Source organism: Thermobia domestica, chromosome 1 (assembly GCF_964235325.1).
Source record: "Thermobia domestica chromosome 1, izTheDome1.hap1.1, whole genome shotgun sequence".
NCBI lineage: Eukaryota > Metazoa > Arthropoda > Insecta > Zygentoma > Lepismatidae > Thermobia > Thermobia domestica.
Genome location: NC_137454.1, coordinates 361,394,596 through 361,409,185, shown reverse-complemented (window position 1 = coordinate 361,409,185; position 14,590 = coordinate 361,394,596). Strand labels below are relative to the sequence as shown.

The window sequence follows — 14,590 nt, the reverse complement described above, 5'->3', positions numbered from 1 at the left end:
TGTTATCACAGCAACGGGTGGTTACATCTTGCATCAACGTCACCTACTGGAAAGTGGTACACACGAAAAGTTTGAGTACCCTGAGTTTTGGATAGGTGTCCGGATACTTCTGAACGGATGCTGTGTCTGACAGGAAGAAATGATCATAACCTATCAGATATTGCTTAATTTTAGACTCAGGAAAGTAGTTCACATCATTTTCAATAATATAACAGTTATACATGTTTTTATGTTTAAACCAGTTGAGAATGTTCGAAGAGCATTGCCAAAACGAACTTAAAAAGAATGAATTTTTTCAAAATTTAAATGAAATTGTATATTAAATTTATTTGATTAAATTCAGAATACACTTACATATTTAGAACCTGAGTATTAGAAGATCTATTGAATTTGCTATAACTACCGTATATATACATACTGAAAATGCAGATATAACCAGTGGCCACCGGTTAATATTTAGTACCAAAATGTTCACCATCCTCTTAGGTATTGATCAACACAAATATCATCATCTATGACTTTCGGTTCCCGAGATATGGCTCCGTAAATCTCCCGAAATCGAAACTTTTTTGGCCAATATCTGGGGAACGGTGGCCAGATAGCTAGTGGACACCGGTTACTACTTGGTACCAAATGTTCGCCATCCTCGTAAGTATTGATCAACACCAATATAATCTCTCTATAACTTATGGTTCCCGAGATATGGCTCCTTTCATCGCCCGAAGTCGGAACTTTTTTGGCTAATTTCTCGGGAACGGTAAGTGTGACGCGAAAAATTTCATCACTTCTTCCAGGGAGGGCTCAAAATCGAAAAATCTGCAGATAACAGACACACATACACACAGACATAGAGAATTCAGTAATGAACTTTTTTTTTAAGATCGTTGAAAATAAATAAATAAATAAAATGCTAATACTTATCCAAACATTTCATTCTTACCAGGTGGAAAGCCTTACTGTCAGGTTTAATTTTATGTCTTTCCATATACTTCACTAGATTACAGTTTGCATAGCTGAAATTATAAAAGAAATAATTATTACATTTTAGTGTAATTTCAATGTTTCGATAAGTAACATTTCCTTTAATTGATTTTTAAGGCACCACTTGCAAACTATGACGTAAGTAAAATATGCAGAAACATGGTCCTTTACCTCTCGTGCTTATTTTTAATTCAAGTATTTAACTTTTAATACTTCATTTTTATCCGTAATTCGTTATTAATGTTATTTAATTTTCAAAATCTTTTATTTGAATGTTGTACGCTTATTCTAAGGTATAAGTATTTAGCATTAAAATAGATATAACTAGAGGTCTGCCCGGATACAAAATATCGCATCCGCAGATAATAAGGTAGCAAATATATACAACTTACATATTCTATAATAGTCATGATTTTGAAAATAGTTTTAAAAACATTTTAAATAGCTATGTCTTGTAGTTTTCTGAAACAAAGGAAACAATACATTATATCAGTTTCCTCGTGATCAAATACCAACTACGATAAATAAAATGCAATATAAACCGTGCAGATACAAATTAGAAATTAATGAACGATCTATATACTTACCCGAGGTTTTCAAATGCAGAAATCGGACCAAATAATGCCATGTAGGTAATATTCCCTCTATCAACTAATTTTAGAGCACGACACAAAGGCGAAATAATCGTTATTAAGAAATAAAAATTAATCACGGTACTGCACACATTCACATATCCGGAACTGACACTAGCAATTGCATTAAATTTTTAAGAAAGAAAAAAAAAGTGACGAAACTACGCAACGCAATACCATCTGCATGCTTCACGATCACGCTTTTAATGAAACTAGAAGTGAAAATAACTTCGAATAGCAATAGGAGGTCCATGCCTTTAATATCGGGAAGAGGCAATAGAGGAAGTTTAGAATTTACTGCTTTTCTTTGCAGCCCGCACTCATTGTTGGACACACTTAGGGTTGGAGAAACAACGCATCGGTTGTTCTTTCTTTCTTTACCAGAGGCCTAAAACATACACACACACAAAAGAAAGAAAGAGAAACAATTGCAGTTATAAAACTCCCATCCGTCGGGATGTTCACTGAGATCTGTGGCACCTCCCCGAAGAGAGAAATCTGTGGGGTCGCAAATGTGCATACAGTATCTGCTGTACTTCAAAGGAAATAGTAAAGAATAATTTTTTTATGCGCGCGCGCGAGAGAGAGAGAGAAAGATGAGCTTTTTTTTTTTTTTTTTTTTTTTTTTTTTTTTTTTTAAAAGATTTTAACTGCTGAAGAATGATGTGATTTGTTTACTATTTCGGTGACCTACGCGCTTCTCCAGTTTGTCATAAAAGGCAAAGATAATTCTGCTGGCCAGTTTTCAGTTTATGAAAGGGGATGTGGTGTGTTAAATTAGGGTTCTGAAAATTTTCATATTTATCAGAGGGGCTTTGGCGGTTTCATATATATATACAGTAAATAGCGGTACTTGAGGAGTAGAGAAGGGGCCTGTCGTTTCGTTCTGTTTAGGTCAGAGATGTCATTTACCTACAAAGCGACTGCTAAAAATATTGAAAACAACAATAAAAGGGCAATTCTCTCGTCCCATTTCTTGTCCTTTTGCTACCATTGAGTTACAAGCTTCAAACAACACACTTATATTTTGATTTTAGTTATTTTCCAACCGGTGTTAAAACTTTTAATTCAAAACAAACGTTTCTTAGTGCTCTTTCTACCATCACAAATTTCATAGCGTTTGTTTTTAGGTAGGAAAAGATGTAGGAAACCTTATCCGCAACTTTATCCGCACAGAAAAGAAATATATATCCGCAAATACCCATTTTAATGAGGATATCCGCATCCGCGCAGACCTCTACTAGATATAACGAATTAAAACATGTTCTATAACTTATAAAGTGATTTGATTGGACCGGGACTTTAACCCGAGATCTTCGGTATACCGTGCCGGTACGTTAACTACTACACCACCCAGTCCACTTCCCAAAACAGCCAAACACACTCTTACTGCTGCAGTCGGCACTCTCCACTCAGACCACATGGCTTGTACCACAGCCTAAGCTGCTGTGCTCGGACAATCCATATATTAAGAACACCTTGACAGATTCCGAGTCCCGTTCCAGTCAAATCACTTTTCACTCTTTGTAAGTTATTGAATTCGCACCTACAGAGGATTGTGGTGTGTAAAAATAAGTTTAAATCGGTTGTTTCCTCTTTTCATTAATATACACTATGTGATCAAAAGTATCCGGACACCTGGCTGAAAATGACTTACAAGTTCGTGGCGCCCTCCATCAGTACTGCTGTAATTCAATATGATGTTGGCCCACCCTTAGCCTTGATGACAGCTTCCACTCTCGCCGGCATACTTTCAATCAGATGCTGGAAGGTTTCTTGGATTTAGGATTTAGATTTCTGGGCTTTCGGCATCTAAGGCCATTAAGCCCTTCATGTTTTGAGGGATGACGTCCCTCGGCAAGCACACTATACGGGGAAAGGGAAGGAAGAAAGGATTGGGGAAGGAAGGAAACGGCCTGGGACCTATAAGTTAGGTACCACCCCGGCATTTGCCTGGTGTGAATGAGGAAAACCCAGGAAAATCTCGAAGTCCGTGAGTTCCGCGGAGCGCCCCATTCTGCTTTCTCACGATGTCTAATGACTACTGAGGTTGCTGATAATGAGTACCTGGCAGTAGGTGGCAGCACAATGCACCTAGTATGAAAAACGTACGTTTTAGGGGTGCCCGGATACTTTTGATCACATAGTGTATAAAACATTTTGTATAATTCAAGTATTTAGTTCAGTAACAAATGACTGAAAGTAGTGTATACATTATATTTTCCGTATCATATTTAAAAATTAATAACTTTGTTCACAGTCAAACATCAAAGTTCAAATTTTTACCATAGTTTTCTCTTATACAGATATATATTCTGTTAATAAAAAATAGCCTCTATTTCATGTTACATCAGAGATATTATACTTCAAATTTTGCAAAATTTACAAAATTTCAAATTTTAAATAATAAAAATTGTAGGAAGCACGTACCAGTGTTCTTACTCTAGCTATAGTGAATATAGTACCATCTGTAATTATAATAAAAGAATAAACTTTACTATATCACCCCTTCATTATAAATTTCAGCTCTAAAAACTGGAATTGTAACATTTCGATACTAACCTTAGGGAATGTTTTTCACGTATTAGGGTTCAATTCAGGCTTTTCATGCTAAGGGATAAAATCAAAGGAAAGAAAATGCTGTAGAAAATGATGTTTATCGCAATGTTTTTTTAATAACCCAGTCCTAAGATATACAAGTTTACTCTAACGTCTGTTTCTAAATGGTCTCGTGATGCTCAACAGAAATGGCTGTCACTTAAAAACGGGCTTGGATTAAAGTTTTTTAAAAACTTGTTTTGTTCTGCCAATGAGTAAGGTAATACTAGTATAGCGGGTGTTCTAAAAACGTAAGCTGCATACTCTTTTCCTTTCTATGTTCATTTAAAACAAACAATTACAGTTCGTGTATTTGGCTCAATTGCATAAAATAAATAAATAAATAAATAAATAAATAAATAAAAATTAAGGTCTCTTAAGACAGGTTTATGAAGTTTCAAATAGAGTGATTTGCATATCTAGATCCATTTTGTAATTTAAGTAGGTAGGTAATTTGTTTTTTACAAGTAAACCTTACGTTTGGGTGAATCAAGTTGCTGATTGAGACACATATGAGAAAGTAGTACTAAATGTGGTCAGTATTTCAGTGAAGTTGTAGGTGCGAAGTTCCAGGGGTTTAGGGGATACAGCTACCAGAACATCACATAGAAGTACAGAATAGTCTTCATACAGTTGGAGGTAAAAGCTCTGTAAGACCTCTTGTAACGACAAAAGGTGAATAACAAATATATGGGTATATATTAGGACTAGGGGGAAGTCATATAGTAAGGGTATACCTGACGGCAGCTATCTTGAAATCCGCCATTTTGAATTAAGGTCAAGTTTTTAAAATAGGAATAGGACCATGTGATACATGATTTAAGGTGCAAATTTAATCAGAAGAACAATGGTGACGTTAATTTTGATTTACGCGCAATTGGTAAAAAGTTATTGTTGCCAGGGAAATTAAATATTGTTGCAACATATGTATTAGTCCTTTACCCCACCTTGTAAATTTTGTGTTAATAATAATAATTAAATAAAAAGCAGTTGGATCTGTTAGTGCAATATCTCATTCCTATATGATAATGCCTTGTGTCAATGGCAGGAGAAATTCTACGTCCCATGTATGTGCTGGTGGCTGAACCAAAAGGCAGTTTCCCTGCATCAAAGCCGGCCGATCCGGCTAATATAATCTCATTTGCTGGTAAAACAGCGAACATGTCAAAACAGGATCTTAAGAATTTCTATACGGAAGTCATGTGGAAAAGCATTCCACGTGATAGAAAGAAAATCTTGCTATTACTTGATTCGTGGAGTGCAAACAAAGACGACATTCTTTCGTCACAGTGTGTGCCCGAAGGAGTTACACTGATCAAGCGACTGATACCTAGTGGTTGTACTGGCATTCAGCATCTAGATGTTCACTTCTTTCGCTCGTACAAAGCATTTGTTCGTTTCATTACTGATACAGCAGTAACAGAAAGTGACGTGAACATATGGCATCGTGATAAGTTCGTACAACTTCAGTCGTTTACAATTTAACAGTTCAGTGCTCCTCGTTTTCGCAATATGATTCGATTCGCTTTCAATCAGACTGGATATCTGAATGAAGAACCTGGACGTTGGATCGCTCCTTACGACTACTGCTTTGGCGGAATTGTTAACGACAAATGTGTCAAGTGTAACTCGATTGCCTTTGTCAGGTGTGCTCACTGTGAGCAGAGCATTTGTGTAAGTCATGCACTCTTTTCTGAACTACATATTGATTGTACTAATTGAGGACTTTTCTGGAAGAAAGACCCAAGTTCAATTATGACTCAATTCCACTTTGGTCATTTTTCCTTAAATTAGCAACTTGTTTATGCGATAACAAATGCTGGTTAATGATAAAGCAAAAATGGTTATACCGTTGGATTTATGGTAAAATTTGCTACTAATAAGGTGTCAATGTAATGCGTTTTGTTTAAAACTTTTGTCTGATTCAAAATGGCGGATTTGAACATGGCCGCCATCAAGGCAACTCTTACCACAGACCTCATATATTTATCCACCTGCTTTTTATTTAATTATTATCATTAACACAAAATTTACAAGGTGGGGTAAAGGACTAATACATATGCTGCAACAATATTTAATTTCCCTGGCAACAATAACTTTTTACCAATTGCGCGTAAATCAAAATTAACGTCACCATTGTTCTTCTGATTAAATTTGCGTCTTAAATCATGTATCACATGACCCTATTCCTATTTTAAAAACTTAACCTTAATTCAAAATGGCGGATTTCAAGATGGCTGCCGTCAGGTATACCCTTACTATATGACTTCCCCCTAGTCCTAATATGTACGCATATATTTGTTATTTACCTTGTTTCGTTACAAGAGGTCTTACAGGGCTTTTACCTCCAACTGTATGAAGACTATTCTGTACTTCCATGTGATGTTCTGGTAGCTGTATATCCTAAATCCCTGGAGCTTCGCACCTACAACTTCACTGAAATACTGACCACATTTAGTACTACTTTCTCATATGTGTCTCAGTCAGCAACTCGATTCACCCAAACGTAAGGTTCATTTGTTAGTGTCTAGATCTATGGTTGTTTAATGCAGTTGAATTGTGATTCCTGCAATTTGAAACACTAATACAAAATGTTATGTAGTTAAAACATCGTTTGAAAGTACCATACTACCGAAATTATATAATTTTTCACTATAACACTGAAATGTTGTATCTGATTTATATCTATGGACAATAAAACGTATCTATCAATATGTTGATAGCATAGAGACCGTAAAATTAGTTATCTACCATTTATTTTCTGCTTTAATTATCAACAATGAATTGCATGCTAAAGCAGCCAAATGCATTTTGTTAAGGTAACATGTGAAAAAATGTATTTTACATTACACTATAGCAGGGCGCAAGATTTCCGGTCGCCAGGTCGCCATTGGCAACTAGAAATTTACAGCTGCCAACCAGTGTTCAGTAGCAATGGTTTCTGCCTAAACTCACAGAGCTGCCAGTTTCTGTTTCGCACGAAAATAGTCACTGAGTGAGAGAAAACACGGAATGTAAAGTCTTCACAACGGACACGCCCTCACATTGACGTTGAATCAGACACTGAAAAAGCTTTACAGTGAAAACTTCATTACGAGATTTCCAAATTTGATTCCAATTGTCACATTTTGTGCAGTTTTACCTGTTGAGTACTGCTTTATGAGAGGCTTCAGCAATCTCAACAGGGTTAAGACTGCCTACAGGAATTCACTGAAGACTGACACACTGAGTGATTTGCTGACAATTTCCATCAATGGCCCTTTACTTAAGGACTTTGATCCGAAAACTGCAATCGACAACTGGTACTTCAGTGCCGAGAGAGAGCCTTACACAAACATGAAGTCTTTAGGTAAGATATTTTTAAGATGGATATGAGTTGCCCAATTCAAAATTGATTATTCTGAATCTAATTGTCCGGTTTTGAAATTTTATACCCTGAGGTATCTCTTTCTTTGTCAAACCAAAGGCTTATGAGCGGAGGGATCTCTCATCATTTGTACGTGAGAGATACTGGCAACCATCATTTTTGAATAGGCGAGTGCGTCTAACTGAAATTTTGCGCCCTGCACTATAGGAGATTCGAGTGTAATAATAGTAATGTGTAAATTAGCATTTATACATGCGAATAGAGAAACAAATCTTAAAAACACAATTCTAACCCTAAGAAGATAAAACAGTAACTGTACACCACTTACTTTGATCGTTTGAAGTCTTTCACAAGCGTAGGATGCTCAGGCATTTTCTTGATATCCTCCCAGTCTTTTTCATGAGGGAAGCCCATAACATTAAATATCCTGTGGCAGATACATACATTATTATTATTATTAACTAAAACAATACATGAAAAAGAGGAAAAAGTCCTTATATTTAATACACATTTGGAATCAACAGAATGAACTACATTTGTGGTGTTAAAAAATATATAAAACTTATTAGACTTACTTGCGTTCTGATTGAAGAAATTCTTCCTTTCGTTTGTCCATTTTCTCCCCAGTTTCACTAGCTAAGTACTTAAGTGGCACGAAATATCTAACCCCTACCCTATCCAAATTCTTTTAATTATTTATTATAAACGATTTTTATTTCTATTTTTCTATCCGATTCCGCTAGAAACCTATTAACTGAATTCATGGCCTATGGAACTCGAAGGTTTAATGTCACATTCACAAAACCTCTCCATTGACTTCTGTCTTTAGCCAACTGGATCCAGTTTCTACTTTGTATTTCTACTTCTGCAAGATTCGCTGTTCCTCTATCTGCGCTTAGATCTTCCAATAGACTTTTTTCCGATTGGGTTTCCAGTTAAATTGTTGGGAGCGTTCCTACTTTCTTTCATTCTGGCTACATGAACTGGTCACCTGAGACTCCTAGACTTAATGTCCGTAATATTAGGTAAACGATACAGATTATGCAGTTTCTCGTTATGAAGTTTCAGCCATTCCCCGTTCCCGTCCCTCTTCAGTTTTAATATTCACCTTAGAATTCTATTTTTGAACATTTTCGGATGCGTTCTTCCCTCAAAGTAAGCGACCACGTTTCGCAATCTCACAGCACAACAAATTTAATTATCGTTTTATATATTTTAAGCTTTAAATTCTTCGATACAATTCGCGAAGACGTTTAGTCTGAATAATTACGCCAATTCCCTGCTTTCAGTTAATACTTAATTCCTTCGGGACACGTTTTTGATCTATTAATACTGATCCTAGATCTCTCAAAGTATCCACTTTATCAAAAGTATTACTTAATATTTTAACGTCTCATCATTTTCAGTATTACAGTCAGCAAATTTCCATGTGTTTACAAGGTAACCAAAAAGTTGTTGCCGATTTTGACGTCCCATTAATCATGCGCTCGCAGAGAGGAAACGAAATGACGCACGTGTTTGCGAAGCGATCGGGAGTTAGTTTGACTATCAATCTTCAGTAATACAGGCACGCTGCGCGCACATAGGAGTCATAGCCCGCCCAGTATCGAAGAGAAATGGAGGTATCGAAGCAGCTTGTTCGCATATGTTTGTTGTATGACTTTAAAGTGGGCCTGTTAGCCAACGGATCAAGTCGCCACATATGCCAAGCATTTGGAAGGGGGGGGGGGGGAATGTCATGAATGAACGGACCACAAAACACTGATTCCAGATATTCCGTTCGGGAGATGTAAGCCTTTCGGATAAACGTCGCAGTGGATGGCAACATGTGTTGCATGACGAGGACCTGAAAGCAGCCATCGAGAAGGATAGTGGTCTACTAACGTGTAATAAACTTGCATGTTTTCGCTGAAACAGTCAGATTGCACCTGCACGGGACAGGATAGTCATACAAATTAAGCAAGTGAGCCATTGTCGGCACATTGTCGGTACCAACAAGGAGGAACGAGTGACAGCCTGTTTGTCCTTTCTCACTCGGCACCTGAACACACCCATCTTTGATCACTTCCTCACTGCTGACGAAAAGTGGGTCCTCTATAACACTCCCAAGTTCACCAGACATTGGTTATCGAAACATGAACCTGTTCCTCACACCTCAAGACCACTTTGCACCCACGAAAGGTTATGCTCTCTGTATTGTGGGACTGTCGACAAGTGGTGCATTACAAGCTCCTTCCACCTGGTCACACCATCACTGCTGACCGCTACTCTCAGCAACTGCAAAAGGTGCACCGTGCATTGCAGTACGAGGAGTTGGCATTGCTGAACTGCAAGGATGTGCTGTTCCTGCACGACAATGCCAAGCCATATATGGCAAACAGGACCCGGGAGACTATTCAGTAACTTGGCTGGGAGACACTGCCATGCACCATATTCACCGGATCTTGCACCAACAGATTACCACTCGTTTCATTCCCTCGACAACCACCTCCATGCGAGATCCTTCGCAAACGAGGGAGACCTGTGGAATGCACTCACGGATTTCTTTGCATCCTAGACCACTGAGTTTTATCACCGGAATATTGTACAGCTGCAGGAACGTTGGCAAAAGGTGTTGGATGCTGATGGAAATTATTTAGAAATCTAACAGTACGTACCGTCCACTGTTCTTTATTTATCACTGCTCTTTTTTACCTTGTAGTAATGAAAAACTTGTTACCAAACATATACTGTGTGAGAAGATTAGCTTCAATAGCCAAACCGAAATTGAAGTACAACTGAATTTCATATCGAGCGACATTTATCAAGTATTTCTAGTCAAGGAACATAAAAAACTGAAATCTTTACTATGAATGGTCGATCTTGGGAGTTCCAAGTAGAAATCTACCTCCCCCCCCCCCTACGGGTGCCGAAAGCAAGAGTAATAGCTTCCAGAAATCCAGAATTAATCTTGTTAATTGCTAGAAAAAAAATTAAAGACATCAAGACACTGTAAACACGCTGTTACATCAAATAGAGGGTCATTTCAAAAGTCTTGCACACAGCGCATGCGCGACTGTTTGAGTGGTGTGATTAATTTCAATTTTATGTCAGTTATGAGTCAGAGTTTGGGCTTGACGGTTGTATTTATGTTTGCTGGTTCGCGTGGCTGTGTTGTGAGAAATTGTCTTAAAATGGAAAGTAAACCCGACTTAGGTCGGATTACACATAGTGACCAGTGTTCCTATATCAAAATCGAAACTCTACGTGGAAAGAATCCAACTGAAATTTACAATGCTGTGCGAAAGGTTGAAAATAGTGTAGTAGATCGTAGCACTGTATCACATTGGTCAGTTCATTCCCGTTAAGGTCGTGTAAGCACTGTGAGACAACCCAAAAAGTGGACCATCAAGTGCAACAGACTACACCTCTGAGATTATTGTGAATGTCATTTTGAGAGAGGATCGACGAAAAATATGTCAGAAAATTGCATATGGGGCCAGAATGTCTGTCACTTCAGTTTACGGAGTCATTACTGAAAAGTTAAAGATGAGAAAAATCACTGCCAGATGGGTTCCGCATGATCTGAGTGAAGAGCAGAAAGCATGTCGCAAAAGAATCGCAGAACATTCTTTATATAGCCCTGATTTGAGCCCACCAGACTTTGATTTGTTTCGCAGATTGAAGGAACCACTCGTGGAAAGCGTTTCGATACAATTGACGACGCTTCCAGTGAGGTGACCCGAGTGATTAGACAGCTCAACAATGAAGCTGCCCTATCCGGAATACAGAATTTGCCAAAACGTTGGGAAGCTGTCATAAGCAAGAATGGAAATTATATTGAAGGCCTGTAAAGGTATTTTGTACAACAAATTTACCTCGATAATATCTTTCACTGTGCAGAACTTCTGAAATGACCCTTGTATTAATCGTGTTTTAAATGTTATAGCTAGTAGTTTTTGTTAGTTTAAAAGTGTTCACTCATAAATATTAACATTCTAAAAAAAACTTACCTCAGAATACGTCTTACTTTTTAAAATTTCCGTACTGTGTGAAAGTCCTCTTGTTTTCATCGGTGGTTTTGAAACTCCTACTGTAAAGTTGCATCACATCTTTTGACAAGACAATACCATCTTGTACATTTTACCGATACTACGTATTTAAACGAAGACTCGATTTACATCACTTAATTCAATGATGCAATTTATCTTCCCTAACTTGTGAATTTCCGCTTCTTGTAATTTACAACGAATTATGCAATCCTTCAAGATGTCACTACGGAGATTTAAAAGTAAGACACTTTTTTTTTTTCTAATGTTAAATATGGACAAATTTCGTTCTTTGAGCAATTATTAACATTCTAATATCATAAAGAATCACATTTTTAGTTTTCTTACTGAATCTTATAACTGAATTCAATACTTAATATTAACATGTTGCATATTTTAATATAAAAGTATAAAAGAGAAAGAAAGTAAGTATCGACGTTTATAAAATCATATTATCTTAAAACTACCAATTTACAAAGTGTGATCAAAAAGTACGGTAAATGTAGTTACACAGTGCCATCTGCCAATGTTGTATCCATTTTTAAGTAGTAAATCGGTAGCCTAAACTTTTGGTACAGTCAGTGTCGAGTTTCAACGAGTTGTGACATGTTAGTAGGCTTCCAGAGGCAGAAGAGTGAGAATGTATTAAGGGTCTTCAATACAGCGAAATTAAACTACTGCTAATTTTAGAATTTTCCTGTAATATCTTCAAAACAAATAAAAATATTCGAAAAGTAGAAACGTAGTGAACTAGACAATACGATTTTGCGTGTGATACCGTTATCACAACTCATCTATCTGCTTTCGATTTGTAACTGTAGAAAGATTTAGCATTTTTTGCGGGTTCTGTAAATAGTGGGATACTAAAAGCGGATAGGGAATTGTGGTAAAGGTATCACATGCAAAATCGTATTGTCTAGTTCACTACGTTTCTACTTTTCGAATATTTTTATTTGTTTTGAAGATATTAGAGAAAAACTTTAAAATTAGCGGTAGTTTAATTTCGCCGTAGTGAAGACCCTTAAGTGTGTCTGCCACGCGCCAACATTAAGTTTTGTTGTAAGATGAAAAAAATGACAAAGAATCTCACGAAATGTAAAAATTAGTGTATGGCGATGAAACGGTGGTATTGAAGACTGTTTACAAGTAGTATGAACGATTCAAAAGCGGCAAGGCGTCGGTTGAAAATGAACAACGATCGAGACGTCCTTCGGCGTCAAAAAAACAGATGGAAACGTGCAAAAAGTGACACAAATGATTTGATCAGGCGAATGATTATTATTCGAGAGCTTTCCGAAGAACTACACACCTCGTATGGGTCTATAAAAAGCATTTTAACCACCGATTTAATCAGCAAATGGCTCCCTTCTTTACCACAAAAACGCGTCGTGCCATACCTTACTTTCGATCCACAAGTTTTTGGCTGCAGAAAGTGTTCCTGTCTGTCCACATTCGCTGCACTCTCCAACTAGAGCACTATGCGAATTCTGACTCTTCCCAAAAATTAAAACCGTGGTTACAGGAAAACGTTTTGACACCATAGACTGGAATAGTGGTGACGTCATTTCCTCTCCGTTACCATGGTGATCGCCATTTTGTTTTCTATATAAACGTGAGTGTGTAAATGAGGTGTTGAGTAAACAATGGCTGTGAAATTATTTAGAATTTTTAAATACTTTGAGAACGAAGTAAAGTTGGTGGAAAAAGGCGAAAATGCTCTTGAATCAAATCACGTGCCTTCCGTAATGTATGACGGTGAATTTAAATATTTAAAAGGCAGAGTGGAAGCATACATGAAGAACTGAAGTAGAGGTAAGTTTGTATTCATTACTTGTTAATATAAATGCCTCGGTATATTGCACAGAAGGGGAACAAACCTTATGTAAAGATCGTGTTGATTTCTCTGTATCAGGTAATATTACAATTGTGTGTTCTGATCGAATCACATTTGCTCATTTATTTTGCCTTAGTAATTTTATTTTTACGATTAAGAATTTTATGTTGCCTACAGAATATCGAAAATCTTTAGTAAAGAATTCTAGGATATTGCTTGTTCCATTTCTGCTCAATTACATTAATGTTTACAATCAAATACATAACACATCATCATTTATGCGTTATTTCTCAGCCTTCGCTCGTGTTTGTATAGAAAATAAAATGGTGATCACCATGGCAACGAAAAAGATGTGACGTCACACTATTTCAGTCTATTGCTGACATTGAGAGGGCCAATGCTTCCTGTCATGGATTCAACGTTGGGATAAGTACATTGCTAGCCAAGGTCAGTACTTTGAAGGAGACTAAATGTAATTCCATGTAAGCTTATTACAGTGAAACCTCTACTAACGGACACCTCTATAAAGCGGACACCTCCCGTAACGGACATATTTTGTAATCCCCAAACACTGTAATAGGATAAAACATATTGGCAAACCTCTCTAAAGCGGACACTCTCTAGTACGGACACGGACAGTCTTTTATAGATATTATTTACCTCCGTATTACGGACACTTTCTCTATAAATAAGTTGAAAAGTATTGTAAAAATACATTTTTAGTAATTCATATATGTGTCACCTAACATTGTGACATTTTGTCTCCTTAACTGTCTACTCAACAATCCAGACGAAGAGTCTCTGTTTAACAACACTCTCATGTCCTTTGCTTGCATTCCACTCCCACCCAAGCTGTTTTAGACACAAAAGTGATTGACAGTTGCCCGCCGTTTGGAATAACACGTTATTCTACTGTCCTGCTGGAATCTCTAACCAAGCAGAAGACAAGTTCGGTAGTTTTTTCCCGCGGGTACGCATATTATCACAAAAAAGACACTACTGGACTGCAATTAACCCACAAATTAAAGTGACATACTGAAAATGTAAGTGTAAAGTGCAGAGAACTATAACATCTTATTTCCATCTTGTGCCTCGAACATAGAGTATTGGATAGCAGAGGACAACACAAGTACAGTAACATTTTGGTAAT

General features: G+C 37.0%; 1 protein-coding gene across 4 annotated transcripts in view; it reads right to left on the bottom strand.

The window, feature by feature from the left end:
• Positions 1 to 14,590, bottom strand: part of Cdk8 (cyclin-dependent kinase 8) — a 67,110-nt gene that overhangs the window by 19,984 nt on the left and 32,536 nt on the right. For all 4 annotated transcript variants that reach the window (XM_081730582.1, XM_081730592.1, XM_081730602.1 and 1 more), the window contains exons 7-8: positions 7,907 to 8,005; positions 941 to 1,013 (exon numbers count right to left, since the gene is read on the bottom strand). In XM_081730582.1, the coding sequence (XP_081586708.1) occupies positions 941 to 1,013; positions 7,907 to 8,005 (172 nt within the window). The remainder of the gene's footprint in view (positions 1 to 940; positions 1,014 to 7,906; positions 8,006 to 14,590) is intronic.